At 39.9% G+C, this 24,482-nt stretch overlaps 1 protein-coding gene across 3 annotated transcripts in view; it reads right to left on the bottom strand.

The window, feature by feature from the left end:
- SSH2 (slingshot protein phosphatase 2) overlaps positions 1–22,061 on the bottom strand; it is a 246,769-nt gene extending 224,708 nt beyond the window's left edge. For 2 of the 3 annotated variants that reach the window (XM_055577063.1, XM_055577064.1), the window contains exon 1: positions 21,983–22,060. In XM_055577063.1, coding sequence (XP_055433038.1) covers positions 21,983–22,045 — 63 coding nt within the window. In that variant the 5' untranslated portion in view covers positions 22,046–22,060. Of the gene's footprint in view, positions 1–21,982 lie in introns of all 3 variants that reach the window. The other variant, XM_055577066.1, reaches the window with a different exon arrangement.
- Positions 22,062–24,482: the final 2,421 nt, after the last annotated feature.

The following is a 24,482-nucleotide window of genomic DNA, read 5'->3' as shown; positions in this document are numbered from 1 at the left end:
CACAATTGTCTTCTGACCACTTACTGCACTGTAGCTGCTCTCACATGGGTCATTAGTGCCCTCCTCATTGCCAAAGTCAACTCACTTACTCCTCTTGGCTCTGTTGAACTCTCTGAGACATCTGATCCAACAATGACCAGTTCCTTCCTAAACTCCCTCTCTGCTTAGAGTCTCTGATGCCACACTCACTTGGATTCTTCAGTTCTGGGATGCCAGTGGGACGTATGCAAAAAAAAGGAGAGAAGAGTTCATGATCAAACAGATTGGGGAAATATGGTATTAAAGTTAAACAGGTTTCTTTACTATAGGATTTCTCATATTTCTTTGGATTTCCCACATCAACACTGATGTGAATTACGACTTAACAAGATGAGGTCAGCAGTGTTTCCCAAACTTACTGACTCCTCCTTCCCTTTTCAAGAACTACCTCATAGGACAAACTGAGAAACATGTTTTGGGTAACATTGTTCTTGATGTTCCTTTTCAGTCTCATCTGCAGGATCTTTCTCCTCCACTAGCCTCTCAAAGGTCCAAGCTCCTCAAAAGTTCACTTTTAGTGCTTCACTCATCTCATGCCTTTAGTCATCCACTTGTCTCAACTTACATATTCACCATAGGTGATCTCATTTACTTTCGAGGTTTCAATCCAACTCTAAAATCAACAAGTGATTCTGACACTTACTAACATGTGCAACCTTGAATCTTGGCTTCATAATCTATAAAATGGGAATAATGATAACTAATTCACAAGGACTAAATGCATGAAGTATTTACCACACAGTATTCACACATTTAAACATTTAGGCAAAAGCTCAGTAAATGGTCTCAATCAGACCAAACCTGTCTCCAGTCTTTCCATGTGCCATCTGCCCCAGGGGTATGTACCAACTCTTGTCTCACAGCTTTGAAGGCAGGGACTGATTATTTTAAACATCCTTATACCCGTAGGGCCTGAAATATAAAAGGCATTCAATTAAGATGTTTTAGATTGTTTAATTAATATTCATCAGATATGGATACACGTTATATTTGGCTAATTCCAAAAATCAAATTCACCTTCAAAGGAAGATTTGCTACCTTTGAAGATACTTATAAGAGCTGAAGGCAATGCCAGAAAAAAGGAGTTCCAAAGATGCTAAGCAAAGTTGCATCTTCGCACAAGTACACTGTCCACTTCCCTTGGAGACTAGACAACATGTATAAGCTCTTTTTTGTTTTTTAAAAAGAATTAATCTTATTATCCAAATCCTGGAACTCCTTAACTAACTGAAATCTTCCAAATAAATAAAGAAAAAACTGAAGTCCAGAGCCAAATTGGCGTCTCTTCATCAACATCTGCCTTAGATGTTTTCTTGCTTTTTAAAACTCTGTAATTCTCTCCAAGATAAGACCAGAAGAGTCAAAGTGCATCATCCCTGCCAAAACCTTATTCATGTTTCAATTCTTTTCCTACGTTTTTCATCAAGAGTTTCTCCAAACCTCTCTTAGCTTTAGAAGATTTATTATTAAAGACTATACACTTATTTATTGTAAAAATGACTTACATTTCAACACAACCTCTCTTATAGAAAATTAGAAAAACCTCTAAATCTCTTTAAGTAAGAAAATAAATGTCTAAGTAGCTTTCCAGCTACCTATACCTGTCCCCCTTTTACTAGCAAACAGTATTTCCTGATATCATGGCAATACCTGTAAAGCTATCAAGATACAAAAATCAAATTTCCATGAGACCTAGTTCCATAACCATAGTAAGATTAAAAAAGGAAAAACACATCATAAAATAAGACTCAGTAGCTGAATTTAATTAACTCTAAATGGATAAATCATCCAATCGCAGATGAACAGATCTCAAAGGATATTAGGAGAAAAATAATCACAGATAAGAGAGACCACAAGATATTTAAAGTAGTAAAAGTATAAGCTCATATACTATAAATGCCACATAAATTTCCGTGGTCTTACAGTACTGATATTTACCCATTCTTACTACTAACTTTCTGGAATCAGGTACTTACCCAGACACAGATTCCTAAGAATTCGCAATATAAGTTAAACTCTATGGGAGAATTGCCAGTATCTGTTATTACCTATGCTCATATTGAGCTAAGAAACACCACACCATTACTAACATACTACATCATTTCATGAGTCACTTTATTTTTTTTTTCATGAGTCACTTTAAAACAAGATTTTCCTCCTTTAAAACAACTCTATACCAAGCAACAAGTGATAAGGTACAAGTTTAGACAACTTTACTTTCAGTAGAATATATCTGACAGCACTTGAACAAAAGCATATTGTTGATCTTAGAGTTTTACTTTCTATCACTGTTATTCTTACTTTCAAATTTTGGCTCAAGAAAAACATTCAGAGGTTGCATCTTTATCTACAGTGACCTACAAAATAAGTACTTCCTCTAAGAAAAGGGAGGGTCTATTTGTCTTCCTATGTGGCAATTTCTTAAGTTATATTTATGCCATACTCTTTATGATTAATTATATTTGAGCACCACAATCTGACCCAAGCTATTGAAGTCCCCAAGTATTTTAAGCAACAACTTCACATTACTCAGAGAATGAGTGTACAAAGATTATTATATCTTTATATACACAAGAAGTATTTTTTGTCAGTAGTATAAGATCTTGTTAGGCATATGTGTCAATGCTGTAACCAGTTCAGTTCAGTTCAGTCGCTCAGTCGTGTCCGACTCTTTGTGATCCCATGAATCGCAGCACACCAGGCCTCCCTGTCCATCACCAACTCCCAGAGTTCACCCAGACTCACGTCCATCGAGTCAGTGATGCCATCCAGCCATCTCATCCTCTGTCGTCCCCTTCTCCTCCTGCCCCCAATCCCTCCCAGCATCAGAGTCTTTTCCAATGAGTCAACTCTTCTCATGAGGTGGCCAAAGTACTGGAGTTTCAGCTTCAGCATCATTCCTTCCAAAGAAATCCCAGGGCTGATCTCCTTCAGAATGGACTGGTTGTATCTCCTTGTAGTCCAAGGGAATTTCAAGAGTCTTCTCCAACACCACAGTTCAAAAGCATCAATTCTTTGGCACTCAGCCTTCTTCATAGTCCAACTATGGTTCACTGTAGCTTTACTTGAAAATGGTTAACACACTGGATGAATGATTCCCAGATGAATTTTCTCTTTAGGGCTTCCTAACATCTTCAGTTCAGTTCACTCAGTCATGACTGACTCTTTGAGATCCCATTGGCCTGCAGCACGCCAGGCTTCCCTGTCCATCACCAACTCCCGGAGCTTGCTCAAACTCATGTTCATTAAGTTGGGATGCCATCCAACCATCTCATCCTCTGTCGTCCCCTTCTCCTTCTGCCTTCAATCTTTCCCAGCATCAGGATCTTTTCCAATGAGTCAGTTCTTTCCATCAGGTGGCCAAAGTATTGGAGTTTCAGCTTCAGCATTAGACCTTCCAATGAATATTCAGAACTGATTTCCTTTAGGATGGACTGGTTGGATCTCCTTGCAGCCCAAGGGACTCTCAAGAGTCTTCTCCAACACCACAGTTCAAAAGCATCAATTCTTCAGTGCTCAGCTTTCTTTATAATCTAACTCTCACATCCATACATAACTACTGGAAAAACCATAGGTTTGACTAGATGGACCTTTGTCAGCAAAGTAATGTTCCTGATTTTTAATATGCTGTCTAGTTTTGTCATAGCTTTTCTTCCAAGGAGCAAGCACCTTTTATTTCACGGCTGCACTCATCACCTGCAGTGATTTTGGAGCCCCAAAAAATAAACTCTGCCACTGTTTTGTCATCTATTTGCCATGAAGTGATGGGACCAGATGCCATGATCTTAGTTTCTTGAATGTTGAGTTTTAAGCCAACTTTTTCACTCTCCTCTTTCATTTTCTTCAAGAGGCTCTTTAGTTCTTCACCTTCTGCCATAAGGGTGGTATCATCTGTGTATGTGAGGTTACTGATATTTCTCCCGGCAATCTTGATTCCAGCCTGTGCTTCATCCAGCCCGGCATTTCGCATGATGTACCCTGCATATAAGTTAAATAAGCAGGGTGACAATATACAGCTTTGATGTACTCCTTTCCCAATTTGGAACCACTGTTTTTCCATGTCCGGTTCTAACTGCTGCTTCTTGACCTGCATACAAATTTCTCAGGAGGCAGGTAAGGTAGTCTGATATTCCCATCTCTTGAAGAATTTTCCACAATTTGTTGTGATCCACACAGTCAAAGGCTTTGGCATAGACAATAAAGCGGAAATAGATGGAATTCTCTTGCTTTTTCTATGATCCAACATTTTTTTTCGGATGTTGGCAATTTGATCTCTGGTTCCTCTGCCTTTTCTAAATCCAGCTTGAACATCTGGAAGCTCATGGTTCACATACTGTCTCCTGGCTTGGAGAATTTTGAGCATTATTTTGCTAGCACGTGCAATTGTGCAGTAGTTTGAACATTCTTTGGCATTGTCTTTCCTTGGGATTGGAATGAAAACTGATCTTTTCCAGTCCTGTGGCCACTGCTGAGTTTTCCAAATTTTCTGGCATATTGATTGCAGCACCTTAACAGCATCATCTTTTAGAATTTAAAATAGTTCAACTGGAATTCCATCACCTCCACTAGCTTTGTTCATAGTGATGCTTCCTAAGGCCCACTTGACTTCGCATTCGAGGATGTCTGGCTCTAGGTGAGCATTCCATTTACTATCACTTTGTTGTTTAAAAACCTTTACACCATACATTTATAAGCAAGTAAAAAAAACTGCATTAAAAAAATCAAAATATCCTTCTGTGTAAGTGACATACGTTCACAACTTAAACAATAAAAAAGAAAAAAAATAGCATAGCATATTTCTGGGCATCATGTTACTTTTGGGTTTTAAATTTGGAAGCAGTAATGTTAAGAATTTTCCCTTGAAATACAATCCATAAGTCTCATCTTAACCCCTAAAATAGTGACATTATTCCCTTGGCTACACTCATCTGTTATAAATTTTGGCTGGTGTGGCAGGAAAAAAACATCATCATTGGTCCATGTTGCACATCAGGAGTCAAGCTAAGCCCTGGACAACCTCCATTTCTTCATCTTTAAACATCATATGCTATACCCATAGAAACAACACAGCTACCATTTATTGAAGGCTTAAAAGGGCCAGGTTCTATGCTAAGCATCTCAAAATAGTAACTCTGGAGTTGCATCAAATATCCATTCAAATTGTGCTAATTTGATTACAGGTGCTCCAAAGAGAATAAATGTGAATGAAAATAAAAGTTATTGTTTAGTGCACATGATTTTAGTACATGCCATACCTTCAACAAGTGCATGCAACAAAATGAGCATGAGATGGGAGAAACTGTGCCCTGTTGGATACTCTCAGTTACAAAGTTGTATGCTAACAACATGTATATTGTTCTTTACGGGTGATTTAAAGGATTTTTTTTTTCAAGATTAATTTTGACTATAATTTGACTTTTTCCTATACGTTAACTCTCAAACTCTGCTAAAGTGGGACCTCACTGTATCTCATTTGGTCCTCATTAAGATTCCATGAAATAAGTATAAGTATTAACCCTATCTTAGAGAAGAATTGATGCTTTTGAACTGTGGTGTTGGAGAAGACTCTTGAGAGTCCCTTGGACTGCAAGGAGATCCAACCAGTCCATCCTAAAGGAAATCAGTCCTGAATGTTCACTGGAAGGACTGATGCTGAAGCTGAAACTCCAATACTTTGGCCACCTGATATGAAGAGCTGACTCATTTGAAAAGATCCTAATGCTGGGAAAGATTGAAGGCAGGAGGAGAAGGGGATGACAGAGGATGAGATGGTTGAATGGCATCACTGACTCAATGGACATGAGTCTGAGTAAACTCTGGGAGTTGGTGATGAACAGGGAGGCCTGGTGTGCTGCAGTCCATGGGGTCGCAAAGAGTCGGACACAACTGAGCAACAACTGAACTGAGAGAACAATTAATAAGCAGAGAGAATGCAACTTCCTTGGCCGAGATAGGATCCAACTAGCTCTTTCTGATTCTGATTGTGATCTGATTTCAGATCCACAGCCTCTGCACTTAACCACTATGCTATATTGCCATATTCTATGTCCATTTTCAAGATGAAGAATGAGAGGCACAGAAAAGATTAAGCAAATTTGTCCAATACTACACTGCTAGCAAGTCTTTATAGCAGGACTTAAACACAAACTAAGTGGCCCACAAGACAAAACTGGGCCACAGACGTGTTCTGTTTAGCTCCCAAAATACATTTCTTTAACCTTCATTAGTTGTTATGATAGACAAAGTTGGACAATAGCCCTTCCAAACATCTTCTCCCTTGTTGTCACTCAACAATTAATATGGAAAGTCATAAGCTTGCACTCCCAGGTTCTCTTGCAGCTAGAGATAACCATGGAACCTAAGCTCTGGCCAGAGACTTTAAGAGAAGTCAGCTAGGAATTGAGTTGGTTTCCAGAAAAACTTTTGCTTGCCTAATTAAAAGTAAAGCTAACTGTTGGCACTGTATCTTTCACTTCTGGAATCACTGTATCTTTCACGTCTTGAATCAAACATGGATGTACTGCCAGGAGCTACAACAGACATTCTTTGCTACTGCTGCTGCTGCTAAGTCGCTTCAGTCGTGTACGACTCTGTGCGACCCCATAGATGGCAACCCACCAGGCTCCCCCATCCCTGGGATTCTCCAGGCAAGAATACTGGAGTGGGATGCCATTTCCTTCTCCAATGCATGAAAGTGAAAAGTGAAAGTGAAGTCAGTCAGTCGTGTCCGACTCTTAGCGACCCCATGGACTGCAGCCTATCAGGCTCCTCCATCCATGGGATTCTCCAGGCAAGAGTACCGGAGTGGGTTGCCATTGCCTTCTCTGGAGACATTCTTTAGGTGAAGACAATTATAAAAATGGGACTCCAACATACTATTAATGACAGAACAGAAAGATGTAAAGAACTTGGATCCTTATGGTATTGTTAAGCTGCTGAGTGAGTTAGTCCTCAACTATATATCTTTGGATTTCCTGCTAGACAAACCAAAAATATTCCTATGGTTTAAACTTGGTCTTTTGTTACTTATAGACAAAATCTCTCCCAGACAATCCAGTTGCCAACATTTAAAAACCAAGAGATTTCACATGAAAATCTGCATTACTAGTGTTTCTTGAAATAGAAGACTTTTCCCTCTACTGGGTCTGCATTCTCACTTGGTCACAATTGGTAGCCTCTGACAAGAGAGCTAAAGGTCTCTAGCTTACCGCAAGCCCCATTTAGTCAGCTTCATTAATTTCAGTCACCTGCCTGATCCCACCACATTTAAATGTGTGACCTTCTGTAATTACATCTCTCAGCATGTCTAGCCTAGAATCCACATGACCACCTGAATGTCTAACATCTCAGAAAACCTCCAGTCAATTTCTACTAAAGGCATAGTACAGATTTTACTACAGCAAAAACTCTTCTGAAACTGCCCAAAAGTTGAGTTGTTTTGAACTTTATCCCTTAGAACCAAACTCTGGAAATGATTTAACAGGAATTAGGATAGTTAATTTTCTAGTTTTGGAACTCTGTGAAACCCTAGGAAACAATGTTTATGAATAAACTCCAAGATTTCAATAGTAATCAAAGGTCCAAGAAACATCCTGGATTTGTTTCATAGAAGTAGCAAAGAAATATAAAAATCACTGTAACCAAAACCCCCCAAACAAGAGACTGGTTGTGATTCAGTAATCAGGATGTGAGCTTGCACCACCACTGCACATTACTGGTAAAAGGCTTAGGATTCTGATATCCAAACCTGTTAAGATAGATTACAAAAGCCTCAAATGCCACAGGTGAGGGATGATGTTGTGGGACATTTCAAAAAGACTGCCATTTAGGATAGCTAAATAATGGAACCTTTCACGAGAAGCCGTTTCAAGACATGAAATTTATCTCAACTGCCAAAGGCCATTTCTTGTCAATTCTTCAGACAAAAACATAAATGAAAGGCTGAATTACTTTAAATATCACTCATGTGTGCTCAGTGAGCACTGGACTCATATACTTAGTGCAAAAGTTCACTGTGTCTTTATCTAAAAAGAATTTAGATAGCTTTAATGGTAATTGTAGACCACTACGAACAGTCTTGTCTATCTTCAAATGTACATCATTACATATTACTTCATTACCATTACAAAGATAGTTGTGCCAATTTCTATCCAGGGTGTACAACTTGTCATAAAGTGATACATCTGAAAGTAATACATATTTGACACAATTCAGTGAAGACCCAAATACATCATCTATAATAAATTTTGGAGACGGCAATGGCACCCCACTCCAGTACTCTTGCTTGGAAAATCCCATGGACGGAGGAGCCTGGTAGGCTGCAGTCCATGGGGTCGCTAAGAGTCGGGAACGACTGAGTGACTTCACTTTCACTTTTCACTTTCATGCATTGGAGAAGCAAATGGCAACCCACTTCAGTATTCCTGTCTGGAGAATCCCAGGGACAGAGGAGCCTAGTGGGCTGCTGTCTATGGGGTCTCACAGAGTCGGACACGACTGAAGCGACTTAGCAGCAGCAGCAGCATAATAAATTTGCCTTAGAAGCAAAGCTTCCAAATCATATAATCTTAATCTTTAAAAATTAAATACTGCTAAGTAATTCTGTGCAAAGAGCAAAGAATTAAATCTACTTAACATTAGTAATCACTAGCTGTTACTGAACACTCACTATGCTATAGTCCTAGACACTGTGTTAAGCATTCATTTAGTTATTTCATGAAAGCCAACAATAATTCTTTAAGATAAGGAAATCAAAGCTCAGAAGGTGATTTTCCCAAGGTCCATACCTAGTAAGTGGGGGAGCTGGGATTTTTAACTCCAGAATCTGGCTCTAGAACCTAAAAAAGTCAATTTAACCACTATGCTATACTATAGCCTACTCCCTTAAGAACAAGAAGGTAAGATAAAATCAGTATTAAATTAGCCAGAGAGGGAAACTGTCTTTTGGGGTCTGGATTTGGCAGGGAAGAAAAGTATACTGAGGATCAATGTACAAAATACTTCTTCTTCAGAGAAATATAATCAAGAAAGTAGCAGCATTAAAAGAAAATTATTTCAATATCAGTGTCACATTGGTTACTGATCTTGAAGAAATTCTGCTCTCCATTTCCAGAATGGTATTTCAGAAAGTCAATAAAAAATCAAGTGAAGTATGCAAAAAGCAAAATGAGAAAAGAGAATTATCTAATTTTAGGGAGGCGTCAGGAGATAATTATAAGGCATTTTCTCAACTATTGACCCATATATTTTCAAATAACACTTGTATATTCAAATATTTTCTAAAGGCAATTATCCATTTCAATAATTTTGCTCCTTGTCCTTGAATTTAGGACAAGTGATCTAATTCTACACTAGAAGGTTTCACTCTGGAGTCCAGACAGCCATTGCAGAAAAGTTATTTCTAATTAGAGAATCACTATCATGGTTATTTCAGAAATGTGAGCCACAAATAGAATACAAAATTCAAAAGTACAAAATCAAAGAGGGGATTTCCGTGTATCAGCAGAAAGAAGAAAAAGTAAAACAAAGAACCTCAATCATCCAATTTTCTAGATCACATGGTTCAAGACAAGGTAACTTGTTTTTAAAAAGAATACATTGTACTAGAAGCTTAAATGTGCATCTTGCTGCTGCTGCTAAGTGGCTTCAGTCGTGTCCGACTCTGTGCGACCCCAAAGACGGCAGGCCACCAGGCTCCCCTGTCCTTGGGATTCTCCAGGCAAGAACACTGGAGTGGGTTGCCATTTCCTTCTCCAATGCATGAAAGTGAAAAGTGAAAGTGAAGTTGCTCAGTCGTGTCCGACTCTTAGTGACCCCATGGACTGCAGCCCACCAGGCTCCTCCGTCCATGGGATTTTCCAGGCAAGAGTACTGGAGTGGGGTGCTGTTGCCTTCTCCAAAATGTGCACCTTAGGGACTTAATAAATGTCTGCAAAGGAATGCCATTCAATAAAGAGAAAAAAACATTTATGGGGAAAAAAAAATGTAAGCCTGGGACCTGTTAAAACACTGTTTTCCTCTAAGCACCATGAATCACCTGAAAAGACAACTGGAAACAAACCAAAGACTAATTTCGTGAGCAACTGTTCTAACTGCCATATACTGGTATTCTAAACAAGCTCATGAAACACAGAGGTTCACATCATCCGTGGGGCCTTCCCTGGTGGTCCAGTAGCAAAGAATCCACCTGCCAAAGCAGGGGACATGGGTTGGATACTTGGTCCAGGAAGATCACATGGGGCAGTTAAGTTTGTGTGCCACAGCTCCTGAGCCCATGCTATACAGCCCAAGAGCCCCAACTCCTGAAGCCTGTGCACTCTAGAGCCCACGCTCCATAGCAAGAGAAGCCACCACAGTGAGAAGCCTGTGCCTGGCAACTAAAGGGCAGCTCCCACTTGCCGCAACTAGAGACAAGCCCATGCAGCAAGGAAGACCCAGCACAGCCAAAATAAATAATAAAACTTTTTTTTAAGTTTAAAAAAATCATCCTTGGACCTTTAAACTTCTTCATTTTGTGCCACAATTATATTCTTCTGTAAGACAATTTTAAGAACACAGTAAGGTTTTACTCAGTTTCGTTCAATGAAATTTTCTCATTTTTTTAAGAATAAGAAATTATTATAGATTAAAATCTCACAAAAATGGTGCTTAAATGGAAATCTCCTAAGAATACTTTCTTTCTCCTAAGAGCCTTATATTTCATCTTTTAAGATTCTGTATCCTGCAAGAATGTTTTGTAGGCAAGTGAAGGAGTTCCTGGGTTTTTCAGCCACACCTTGCCTAACTAAACTTCCTTTACAGCCTGTACAGTTTCCTTTGAAGTTTAATTGGAAACCACAGAATCAGCATAAAAGTGCTCAGAGTTGAGAAAGTTGCAGCTTGTAGAAGACAGATCAAAAAGACAAATCAAAATATTGTGCTCATAGAAATCTTAAGGCAATCCTTTTCAGCACTCTCTCAAGGAAGAAATAGGTTATCTCTATTTTCTGACAAGGTTCAATAATAAAAACTGTAATCTAAATGCAACCAAAGTCTAAACCAAAGCTCTCTTGTTATATGTGAGTTTATCCAGTTGCTTTGGAAGTACATCTTCAAAAAGCTGCATTCAATTTCTACTGCCAACTCCTTGTATAGCTGGATTAGACAGATCATTCTTCTCAACTATTATTTCCTTGTCGTTGTGTTGTTCAGTTGCTAAGTCATGACCGACTCTTTGTAACCCCATGCACTGTAGCATGCCAGGCTTCCCTGTTGTCTACCATCTCCCAGAGTTTGCTCAAACTCATGTCCATTGTAGTCAGTGATGCTATCCAACCCTCATCCTCTGTTGCCCGCTTCTCATCCTGTCCTCAATTCCTCCCAGCATCAGGGTCTTTTCCAATGAGTCAGCTCTTTGCATCAGGTGGCCAAAGTACTGGAGCTTCAGCTTCAGCATCAGTCTGTCCAATGAATATTCAGGGCTGATTTTCTTTAGGATTGACTGGTTTGATCTCCTTGCAGGCCAAGGGACTCTCAAGAGTCTTCTCCAGCACCACAATTCGAAACCATCAATTGGAAAGCATTATTTCCACGTACAAAGATGTATTTAAATCCATAAACACCTTTAAACACACTCCGTGTCCTCAGATTCTCCACATTTTTTTAAAAAAATCCATCAATTTCTGTTCTGTTTTGCCACACGATTCATAACCTCAATCATTAAAAGCACCAACACATACAGCCTATGATACAAACTAAGGTGACCACTTACGAAGATCTGTGCTACCATAGAGCAAAACATCCAATAGATTAATATGCTGCTAAGCAATAGCACCTCACTCCAGTACTCTTGCCTGGAAAATCCCATGGATGGAGGAGCCTGGTGGGCTGCAGTCCATGGGGTTGCTAACAGTCGGACACGACTGAGCGACTTCACTTTCACTTTTCACTTTCATGCATTGGAGAAGGAAATGGCAACCCACTCCAGTGTTCTTGCTTGGAGAATCCCAGGGACAGGGGAGCCTGGTGGGCTGCCGTCTCTGGGGTCGCACAGAGTCGGACACGACTGAAGCAACTCAGCATCAGCAGCAAGCACGGCCTAGAAAAATTGATAACTTCCCAAAGGGAAAAGATCTTTAAAGATTGTAGTTGCATTAATCATTCTTTATGGTGCTCCAGGGTCATTACAAAATCATACACAACATACTCTGTCACAGAGATTGGCAACTAGAGCTAAGATGCCCCAATGTTTAAAATGTAGCTATTATTGAATAAAAAATATACAAAAGAGAGAAAAAAGAGAAACTAATCCTTGAAATAGACTGTTCATGTGAATTATATTGTCATAAAAAAATATCCTACCCACCAAACTTGTGTTATAATGAAAAACTGCTTAACAACCAAATAGCAACTCTAAATTATCATCATTATAAAACTGACTAATACTTCATGAGTGCATGCATATTTGGTGCCAGGCATGATGCTAATGCACTCTAATTTTTATTTCTGTGCAAGAAGTACTATATTACACCTTCACAGATGGGCAAACTGAAGCACAGAACTGTTAAGGGACTTGTCTAAGTCTAGAAAGTTCTAAAGGTGGGGTTCAGATTCAGGCAGGCTCTTTCCAGACCTTACACTCTAAACCACTGTGCTAAATTGCTTCATGTTGCTACAGGCATTTCTGAAGGCCTAAGAAGGGAGAAATGAAAATATTTTCAGGGATTCTCCACTCCCATGTGATTTATATCATAATCATTGGCAGATGCTATTTTTATTCTAAACCACAATCACTTTCTTAAACCTCAAAGAATCAGTGAGCTTCCCTAATAGATTAAGATAATGTGTTATGAGTTGCTAACCTGTGGTTTATTTTAAATCTTGCCTGAGACGTGCTGCGTATCATAATTGTGGAAAAAAGGGGCTCTTCCAAATTCTTGCTCTTTCTACAAAAGTGTCTGAAGCAACAATTGGAGAATCATTGCTCTAATGATTAACTTGCACAGAATGTCTACCCTTAAAGTTCAGTGAATATAATTTCATACATTCACATGCATGAAGCATTAAAAAAAGAGGTTGCTGTTGTTTTTAAGTGGGGGAAGGTGCAGAGCAGGGAGAGGGACAAGGTAGTACCTACAAACACACACTCTGCAAAGACAGAAGCGTCTGTGTCTGGCTACCATGCCTTAGACAACAAACTGTACAATAATCACCCTGTGGAGAAACTGACTTCTAATTGTGAACAGAACTGAAAAAGATTAATACTTAATATTTGGAAGTAATAAACATACCTTTCATTTTCTTAGCTCCAAAAATCTTTTGCTCCTCCAACTTTTCCAATTAATCCATTAAACATTCTCTGTCCAGTATCTCGTAGAAAACTGACATCTCCTTCCCATCCATGCTCACACTTGGTTTGCAATTCTCCTATTCCACTCACCATCCTAGGTCGTTGTTTTGTTTTAATTCATGCTTAGCTTATAGCTGTCTTCCCCTACTAGACCCATAAATTCTAAGGCAAGGACTCAGAAGTCCTTGCTGGTCTTCTTTGTCTTCCTCAAGTTACACATCAATTATGATTACTACACTGTAATATAATTACTTTTTTAATATACTCTAAGCTTCCTGAGGCCAGGGACTAACTGGCTGCTGGAGCCCCAATCCTGGCATGAATGAGTAGATAAACAGATACCTTCAGAATCAAGTGTAGCACAGGATACAAAAAGGTACTAAATTATCTTAAAAAAACAAAAACAAAAACAAGCAGCTTCAAGAAAAAAATCAAGGCTGTAACACAGTAGATTACTTCTGCCCATTTCTTTCTAAGCATAGCCTCTCCCACTAAGTGAAATTATTTTGCTTTCAGGAAATCTAGGGAATCATGGGAGCTTTCACTACATTTTGGAGCCAAGATCACCTCACCTGACTTTCTCCTGACAAACAGGAAAATGAGGGGCCCTGTGAACAGCAGCTGTGCTGCTCAGCTACACAGGAAAATGCAGGGCAGTTTGTAAGTGTATCTGAAAAGGATTCAGGCTGAAAACCAGAGGAAGAGAATGGATGGCATTACCTGCACAAAACAGCACTCATTACCTACTTGCTAATTAACAAGACTCCTTAAGGTCTCTCCTCTCAGGTACACAGGACCTCTGGCATATTTCAAATTCGGTAGTCTTGTCAATAGACATAGAGGTTGTTTGTGTTTTTTAAAAGTAGTTTCCCTCCTACTGCTAGGTTTCTTGAATGAGTGAACAAATAAATGAAAAATATGAACATGGAAATACTTACTATGGGCTAGGCGCTGTGTAGCCAACATGACAGCAGGCATTTAATGGAAAAACTGCAAAGTGCTAAGCCGCTGGAACCAGGAACATATCATGCAATGGTGCTACATGGGATGGCAGTGTGGGCTCTGCACGGTGCCTTTTTCAGAACTGGCATAATCTAGAATCTGCTCCCTCTCACTTAAGGCCACAGAGAAAGGACGAGAGACCTGAAGACACCTTTTGAGTACCAAAGGCCTGCTCTTCCTTCAAACCAGTCAAATTTTAAAATCTTAGCTAGTTTATTTTCTGTCCATGCAATTTAATGAATACTAAATAATAAGAAAGCTCCTGTGGGAAGAGCAATGGAACTTCACTGGAACACACTCTAGCTTGTACTCTTAACGCAGTGTTTCTCAGAGGTGGAATCAGGAAAAAGGAGTGGTGGTTACATAAAGTGAACTGGGACAAGTTAACTATTTGGAACAAAATTAATTTAGTATTCACATTATGCAGTAAAACTGAGTATAAATGTAATCTATAAAACAACTTAAGAAAATACTAGTGAGTATTTCTCTGTTCTATTGATGGAAAATTGAACAAAGTAGAAAAACAATGGAAACACACAAAGACTTTGAAATGACAGTATTAAGATGTTTTAATGTCTGTACGTCAAAATGAATAAAAAACAAAATGCAAATGAAAACTAAGGCAAAACATGCAACATAACAAAAAAAGATTGTTATAAGTATATGAAAAATATTTACAAATCAATATGGCAGAAATAATTATCCACAAAGAAAGCTTGGCTAAACACATGACTGACTTAAACAGAGACTATAAAACAAATAACAGTAAGTTATTTGAAAAATGTTTAACTTCTGATTTTTTTTTGAAAAGCTAACTTAAAACAACAGAACTATAACCGTTGGCAAGGTTTTACTTTACTCATTTTACTTCCTTGAGATTCAATTTTCTTTGTAAATTACAGATAATAATAATACCTACACCAGAGGAGTGATGTAAAAATTAAACAACTGGGGACTTCCTCAGTGGTCCAATGGTTTAGACTCCACCTTCCAATGCAGAGGGTATAGGTTTGATCCCTGGTTGGGGAATTAAGATCCCACATGTTGCACGGTACAGCCAGAAAACATTAAACAATATAAAACAATATAATGTATATAAGGTATTTAGCACAGTGTTTGGTACACAGTAAATGTTCAACATACAAGAGCTATTATGATTAAGAAAAGAATGATGACAACATTCAGGATTGATAAGGGTACAATGAAGCAGACATTTTTATACACAGCTTGTCAACAAAGCTTGATTCAACCTAAAACAGCAATATGTATCCAAAATCTTAAGGGTAGTCATATTTTGGGGGCTTCTGGAAACAAAATAATGCTTTAAAACAATGGAAAAAATTGCTAACTATGACTATATCCATCAATCCATCCATTGATCCATAGTCCGATATTTTTGACCCTGGTGATACAAAAATATATCAATAAACCAAGTCCCTGGCTGAAAGGTTAGTTAGGGAGGTAAGCAATCAAACGGTCAAGTACAATAAAGAGATAAGAGCCATGATGGGGAAGTATAGGGTGCTATGGTGCACGTAGAAGGAGCACCTACCATAGTCTGGGAGTGGAGTCAGGGAAGCTTCCCAGAAGAAGTGACATTTAAGCTGAGACCTGAAGGATGAGTAGGAATTAGTCAGGTAAACAGATGAAGGGAAGGTGTTCCAGGTAAAGGGAACAGCATGTGCAAAAGCCTAGAGATCCAAGGGAGCATGGCAGGTCAGCTTGACTGAGCAGTGTGCAAGGCAGGGACTTGGGAAGTGACAAGGCTGAAGAGGTAAGCAAGGTTGTCTTATTAAAAGTCTTGCGAGCAAAACTCTGGAGTGTAGACTTTATTCTAAGGGCAATACAAACACCTAAAAATCAAACAGTTTTAATAAATAAAGGGTTAATATTCATAATGTACCAGGAGCATACATAGGTTGAAAAGGATGCACAGTTCATAAAATGGAAATACAGGACTGTAGTTGAATAACTCTGGAAGTTTACTAAAAATCACTGAATTGTACACTTATTAAAACAGGTTTATTTTAGGGCTTGTAAACTATACTTCAATAAAGCCATCTTTCTAAAGAAAGTTAACAGAAATGCCTAATAAACATCTCAAAAATATTCAACTTGTCTAATAATAAAATATATATCAAGCCAACTAGGTACTACTGTTTATCCTTAAAAATTATTAATGATTAACAATAAAATGAGAATATGCAGTGTTAATAAAGCTAGGAGAAATTAGCATTCTTACACTATGTTGGTTGGAGTAAATGTTAATTGGAAACAACCTTCCTAGAAAGTATAAATATGCAACAGGAATCGTAAAATTGTTTATACTCTGAGATCCTGTAACTATATTTCTTGAAATCTTAATAAATGTTCCAAAATGCTGTCAAATATTTATGCACAATGATGGTCACTGCAATGTAATTTACAAGTTGGAAAAAACCTAAATATTCACCAATAATGGAAAGGTTAGAATGAGTTATAACTACTCAATGCAGCCATTTAAGTGATTTGGCATACACCTATGAAATGGCAACCCACTCCAGTATTCTTTTTTTTTTTTTTATTATTTTTTTTTTTAAACTTCCAGTATACTTGCCTGGAGAATCCCATGGAAAGAGGAACCTGGTGGGCTACAGTCCACAGGGTCGCAAAGAGTCGGAGACGACTGAGCGACTTCACTTTCACTTATGATATATATAAAACTTTTTTAAAAAGCATACAGAATTATACATACAGCAACACTTCAGTTATATAAAAATACACGCTCAGCTGTATGGCACATATCTTTCATTCTCTTTTCTGTGCTTTTCCATATTTTCCAGATTTCCTATAATTGGCCTGTATTATTTCTATAGGTTACGAAAATTTCTAAAGCATCACTTTTATTTTATATAAGTCAATTTCATATTTTATGACTTTATTTTCTCTGCCTAGGGAGAGAGGTGTGGTCATATTTGAATATATATCATTTAATAATATCTACTTATCCCACATCCCCATTTGTATATATATAGATAAATGAATTTCCCAATTAAAGTGTGCATCTTAAACATCAAGACTTTGGTGAAACTTGGATGGGTCTTTATCTACAAACACACTTTACTCAATCCTGACTGCTTAAACCAAGACAAAACAAGATTAAGCTTTCTTATAAAGATTTGGAATCATCGTTATAACTATATAATAGCGGCTCTAAAGGAGTACTGGGTCTTAGAGGAATATACTTGTCCTTACATTAAGTAGTCCCTAACTGCTAAATTTTTTCCTTGGGTCAGCTATTTATAGGTTTTCTTCCCCTGCCCTTGCTGTAAAAACATCAACTATCATTTCCCAGAACTCTAAGGAGCCTGCCTTTAGCAGCACCTGACCTTTTCCATTCATATTTTGCTGCTGGTAATCTTCTAGGAGTATGGAAACTAAATATTCAAGTTTATAAGATTTCTGTGTAAACTAAGAGATAACAGGCTTCAAATAAGGGTATCACCAAAAAATGATTTGTACAAACTTAGATGATTCTGTTCCAGACAGTCAAAACAGACAATATATAAATGAACTCAAAAGACAGTGTGAGTTCTTAATTGCACCTCAAGTCTTGATTCCTTTACTGGCAGTCAAGTTCTCAGGACCAGAAACCAATATGCTGTTTGTCTAACCACACCATGGAAAGAGATATGAACCAGGAGCCATGGAACTTGGTTCTAGTGCTAGATTTTATCCCAACCCGTTTTGTCATCTTCAGTAAGCCTTTTAACGTTGATATCTGTCCTGTGTAACTTCTGAGGCTATTCTAGAATTAAATCGGACCATGAACACAAAACACTCTGAAAAGTATAGAGCACTATACAAAAGCAAAAGATTTTTATGGTATTTCACTGTATTTATATAACCCTGGGTCAATATAGATATCTGTTCAGAAAATTCATACCAGAAAGATAGAAGGTAAGAGGTCATTCTTAAATTGCTTCAATTAATTAAAAACATCTATTATCTGGGAAGAACAACATATTCCAAGAGTTGACATCTCTGATCCCTCCTCCCCTATATCCAATAAGCCCAGGCTCTGTGTGTCTTTTCTACAGTCCCTTGCATTTGTCCCTCTCTTTCCCACTCCCAGTTCAAGCCTTTACTATTCACACCTAGACCACCGTAACAGCCTCTAACAGGCTCTACTTATGCCTTTTCTCCCTCTCTCAACTCCCCTGGCCCATAGCTGGTGGATCAGTTTTCTTAAAACACTACTGTGATCATATTTGCTCAAAACCTCTAAGGACTCTCTATTACCATCTCTGTCAAGTTCAAATTCCTAAGCTCAGCAGTCCCTTTGCAGCCCTAGCTGCCTCCTCAGCTTTATCTATTACCACTCTTCCAAACAAATCCTTCCTCAAACTGGTCTATTTAAATCTCCTCAGATATGCCTTGTATGTTTCTGTCTCTGAGTCTTGGTGTATACAGCTTCTCTCCACCTGGAACACTTTCTACTCCCCAGCTTCTATCTCAGTCTCTAAACATTCAACCTCCCCTTCAAGGCCTAGTTCGAGAGTCACCTAACTATGTTATACTTCTCTTTGATTCTCAAGAAGGAAAAAGATGGAAGATTCTAGACACATTTGGGTTTGAATTACATCTTCAACAGCTGAGTGTCACTGGGTACATTCCTTAATAGCTCTTTGCCTCAGTTTCATCAGTAAGATGGGATAAAAGAAATTTCCCTTGAGCATGCTGTGAAGAGTAAATAATCCATGTAAGGTAGTTACATGTTAGATATTGGTTTCACTACTATTGCCACTAGTGAATTTATCTTAATTTGATTTCATATAATACTTATGGCCATTTACAAACTGGCTGTTGATATACATTCAGCATCATTCCCCTCACACTCCTTTTCTACTCATCTCATTCTTGCCCCTCCTCTAGTCCCCATGCCTTCCCTCTTCCCCTCCCTCCCAAGATTACATGACCCTGAAGGACAGGGTCCATATCTTACACATCTTACTACTATAATAGTCATTCACACCCAGTAGATGATCAATAGGTTTATTTAATCCCTAAAGAAAAAACACTGAAGAGCTGACAGTATTAAAATGTCTTACCTCCTACAGTGAAACACCGTAACAGAATGCTTAAAATGATAACAACATCTAAATCTCCAGCCTCACAAAATTAAATCTCTCCTTTCATGGTTCTGTAGATTGTTTCTGCCCTCTCTTAAAACAAAAAACTCAACTTTTCCATGCAGCAAGAGACACAACAGCAAATATATCCAAGTTAGACAGCAATCGAATACTGGAACACAAGGACCATGACAAAACTCAGCTAAAAAAGCTCTGGGTGAAGTGGAATAGGAAGACAACTTAAAGGGAAAGGTAACTGCTCATAGTTATGCTGACAACACTGACTGTTTCACACACACACACACACACACACACACACACACACACACACACCACACCCCCCCCCCGACTGTTTCACACACACACCCCAGTACGAGGATTCCTTTTCTCCCTTTTACATATAAAATGAAATAATCAGGCTACTATAGCAAGTAGATGTATCAGTCATTTAGCTCAATAACTAAGCTTACCCATGATCAATTTAATTACCTATATCAAAGTGCCTATTAACATACCTCAGGATTCTAAAATAAGAAAGTGTTGGCTAACGAAGTTATATCAAATAGATATGGTATTACTGTATACTAATCATTCACCTCAAGAAAATAAGTATAATAACGTGATATACATATATTATTATTACATCAATTGTTTTCAACAATGCCCAAGGAAAACCATGTCAATATAATTCTGGTTTCTGGTTTACTTGCTCTACTAAACTAACCTTCAGTTGCTCTCTCAGCCAAAATCAGGCCTGGTAACCACTATCCTCAAAAGGTTTACAAGGAGAGTGAATTAAAATGGTCTGATGGTATGTTAATGACTTGCCAAAAACTAGCATCAACTACCACATATAAGAATAACGTATATTAAATTTCCAACCTTATGATACTTGTCTTCAGAAGACCCTTAAATATTTTACGAGCTTTCAAGTGCAGTTATTCTAAAATCATATAATCTTAAGAGTTAGAAAGAGCCCTTACACCATCTCCTACGCCAAAGGACCTCCAGCCTTTTGTTTGAACTTTTCTATAGCACTCACTATTTTGCAAGGCAGTCCACCCCACTGTTACAAAGTTCTTCCTTAGCATGAAAATCTGCCTCCCTGAACAACTATCCAAGGATCCCAGCTAGTTCTTCTGGAAACAACACAAGGAAAGGTAACCTCTGAAGTATAATTGCTTCTAGAATTAGGATATAGCTGCCAATTTAGTCACACAAAGTGCAAAAGCTGGCTCAGGGGAAAAAAAAGGAAACCATCACACACTACACAACAAAATTTTGAAATTCAGGAAACTATGTTGAAATCACAAACCAGCATGTTTTCAAGATGTCAAAGCACACACCTCAGTTAATATATAAATTAAGAGTAACCCGAATTTTTACAGTGGAAGGTGTTTCAGTGTATATTGACTATGTGTTTGCAAGTTTAAACTACTAAACCCACCAACCTAGTTTTTAAAATTACAGTTCTGTAGGAAGTTCCAAATGGTTTTTCCAATTTCTCATATATTCATTCCATCTATTTCCCTCTAAAACATCTGGATTTTTTTTAAAGATCCCATTTCGCCCCACTGGTGCAATATTTCATTTTAAAAAATAAATATTTCCAGAAAAAAAAAAAAAAGCCTAAAAGAATGGAACGTAAAAAAGTGGGGGTGGGGCGAAGGCAAAGAAGGGCCCAGCAGGAAAAGGCTGGTTACTGGGTATTTTCCTTCTGGAAGCACGCTCCACTGGCACTGGCATCTGAAGTAAGGAGCCATACAAACACGACTCGAGAACAAGAACGATCATGAGCAATGAGTGTGATGCATAAATGTCTGTGAGATGTAAATGAATTGGCACTGGTCATCAAGCAGCGCCAGATGCTTCAGGACCTCGTCGAGGAAAGGTGAGAGGTCCAAGGAGCAAAGACCCCCGCCACCCTCTGGGGGAGGGGAGATGGCGAGAAACCTAGGAGTAACTACCGTTCAGCCGTCCAATGAAGCCCAACGGACAGGACACAAGAAAGACAGCAAGTGACCAGGGGGAAGGCAGACGCCCGGAGAGCCCGAATAAGGGCGGGCGGTGGGCGAAGACGGAACGGGTCCCCGAAATGGGTGTGGGTAAGGGGATGTGGGTGTGGGTAAGGGGCATGGCAGGAGTCCCGGGGTCCTCTCCCTGCAGCAGAGCAACAGAGGTAAAAGGAAGGGGGAGGGTGAAAAGCAAGAATGACTCATTCCCGAAAGGAAGTGCTCAAGCCAGAGGAAAGCATGCCACAGGGGGCTTCGGGGCGAGGATGGTGAGGCGCTAGGTGCTCAGAGTGACGGAGGCACAAATCAACGTCCGGTAGTTCCTGCGGCTCATCTTTAAGATGGGGGGGTGTGGGGGGTTCGCGGCAGCCGGGTGCCAAGGCCTGGGAAGCGGCGCGGCGCGTGCGCAGTGGCGCTCGGCGGGACCCGCTGAGGCAAAGCGGAGCCGCAGTGACAGAAGCGAGCGGAGCGGCTGCCGGGAGGGGACTCACCGAGGCGCAGGGGCTGGAGGTAGTGCTGGGGGTAGGCGACCGCTGGACCGTGACCAAAGCCATCTAGGCGCTGCTGGGCTGTTCCGGGCAGGGCATTCTTGTCCCGAGTGTGGGGGGGCGGGAGGGTGACGGAGCCGGGATGGGGCAAAGGGGTGTGGGGTGGGGGTGAGGGGAACAGGGAGGAAGAGGAGGCCGCGCGAACGGCCGCAGACTCCGCACCCACCACCGGACTCTCGCAGACTGACGCGCCGAGCGGGCGGCTGGCTGGCTGGCGGGCGGGCGGTTCGGCAGCTGCGGGGCACAATGAGCGCTCCCAGTGCGCAGGCGCCACCTGTCAGCAACCGCCTCTCCCCTCCTCGCGCGCCGCCGCCTGGCCGTAACCCTTGAGTTGCCGGAAGCCGGCCGGGTGCGTGCGCCTCGGGCCGCCGCCCCCTCTCGGGATTTCCCCCTGGGCTCTGGGAATCGCGCGGGTTAGGCCGCGCTGGGGGTTTGAGGGGGTGGGTTAGGGAGAGGGTTCTGCGGCTGGGGAGGGGGTGTCGCTGGAGTCCCCACTCTCGAAGGACAACCTTTTCTTATTCCCGAGGTTGGGCGCACAGCTTAACCTACCTTAGTGAGAAGAAACGGAGGTGAAAATCCTGAGGCGAACGAGTTTCCGGGTGGGAAAGGGCGCCGCGGGGTTTCAAACGCTTCCTCTGAGGGCGGATGGGACTTTCTGGGCTAGAAACCTTACCGTTGACCCGGCTCTCGAGGGCTTTTTTCTGAGCTTTCCCACCCTTCCGCTCTGAGTTCATGTTTTATGATGAGACTCTGAAAGAAAGAAGGATTTGTAATTTTATACCCCGAGAGTCTTCATGGTACCCTCGTGCTTCCTCTATTACCCTGGCCCCTGTCTAAGGGCTCATTCATTATTCCTGAAGTGCAGGGAGGCCGAGAGAGCCTGGGGGAAGCCGAGAAAGCTGGGCTCGCGGAGTTACAAGGGTCCAACCTGCTATTTACCTCCCACTTGCTTCCTGCTGGGAAGAAATTCTCTTTTCAACAGGATTTGCTCGTTGGGGTTTTCCTTCTCTTCGTCTCTAGATTTCATTATTTCATAGACACATGCGAAATGTCGATTGAATATTCTAAAGAAATAGTTTTCTAAAAGATAAATCATCAGCTGAACCTAAGCCAAGAACATAATGAAAAATCAAGATTTAAGGGGGGCGGGGGTGGAAATCACGCCATGTAAATACCATAGATTGATTACACAGAGAAAGAGAGTTGACAAAGCTATTTCTCAATTTGAGTGGATGTGCTGGTAAATACCACCATACATAACATATCTGTAAAACGCAGACATTCAGGAGTTTGCAGTTATTAACCTACTGCCTCTTGCTTGTCACTCAAAGTCTCTTGGATCTTATTGCTTCTTGTAAATTGGCAGAGCGGCCTTGAGCTCCTTCTGGCCGCTGTATGGTTAAGTGCCACTGGAGCCCTCTGTGCTGAGCCTTTGTTCTCTCCCTGGGGCCCTGTGGTTGAAATAATTAGCAGGGAGGTTCCATCAAGAATCAGACACTGAGGGTCCCTGTACTGTACAGTCCTATGTCGAATGTACAGCAGAGAACCCAGCTGGTAGTCTTTTGCCCCCTGGTGGTGGCCAAGAGTGCCTCCGAGCCAAAATTAAACAAAGATGTACGGTTCACAGATTAAACAATCTGACTGTGTTTTTCCCAGAGCTATTTAGTAAACAGGAAAAGAGCAGACAAAGTTCAGAGGTAAGAACTTTGAACCAAAGCTTAGCAGATCAAACAGGAAGCTATATCCCTAGGCAAGAATTTTACATTGCTGAAAGCTGAATGAACACAAATAAATGAAATAGGGCTTATTAACCAAAGTATAGTTCTAGAAAAAAGTGTTATTCAAATTCTGTAAAGCAATTATCCTTCAATAAAAAATACATTTTTTAATGTTATTCAAATCAGTAGGTCTTAGTAATATACTTCTGACTCATGGACAGCAACACTGATTATCTGCTTTTATGTAGCAACACAATTTTAAATTCTTTTGGACAATGATAATCTTACAGTGCAAAATAATCTTACAGTGGGAAAGAGCACACCTTAGCGATTAGAGATCTCGCTTCTAGTTCCTGGCCTCTGTAAAACCTTGAGCAAATGGCTTAAAGTTTTTAAGTTTTAGTTTATTTCTTCAATAGAGTTCTACCTCACAAGATTCTTATTCTCAAGTGAGAAAAAAAGTGAAGTGCAATATAAACTGTAAAACCCCATGTGTAATTAAAATAATTTTGTTATTCTCTTAAGTTTGTTCCAAGTGCAGTCAGCATTTTCTGAGTATACCCCATGTGTAGAAAATAGCATCAAGCAAAAAGGTAATAAAAATATTTTAAAATACATGATTCCATGCCTTTTCTTAACATTAGGAGAAGTAGATTTGTGATCAAGACATGTCTCATTTATAGGTAGGTATAGAACGTTATTCACAACTGAGGCGATAAAATTCT

Source organism: Bubalus kerabau, chromosome 4, assembly GCF_029407905.1.
Source record: "Bubalus kerabau isolate K-KA32 ecotype Philippines breed swamp buffalo chromosome 4, PCC_UOA_SB_1v2, whole genome shotgun sequence".
In the NCBI taxonomy this organism is placed as follows: Eukaryota; Metazoa; Chordata; class Mammalia; order Artiodactyla; family Bovidae; genus Bubalus; species Bubalus kerabau.
The sequence above is the reverse complement of the archived record's forward strand: the minus strand, read 5'-3'. Positions and strand labels throughout refer to the sequence as shown.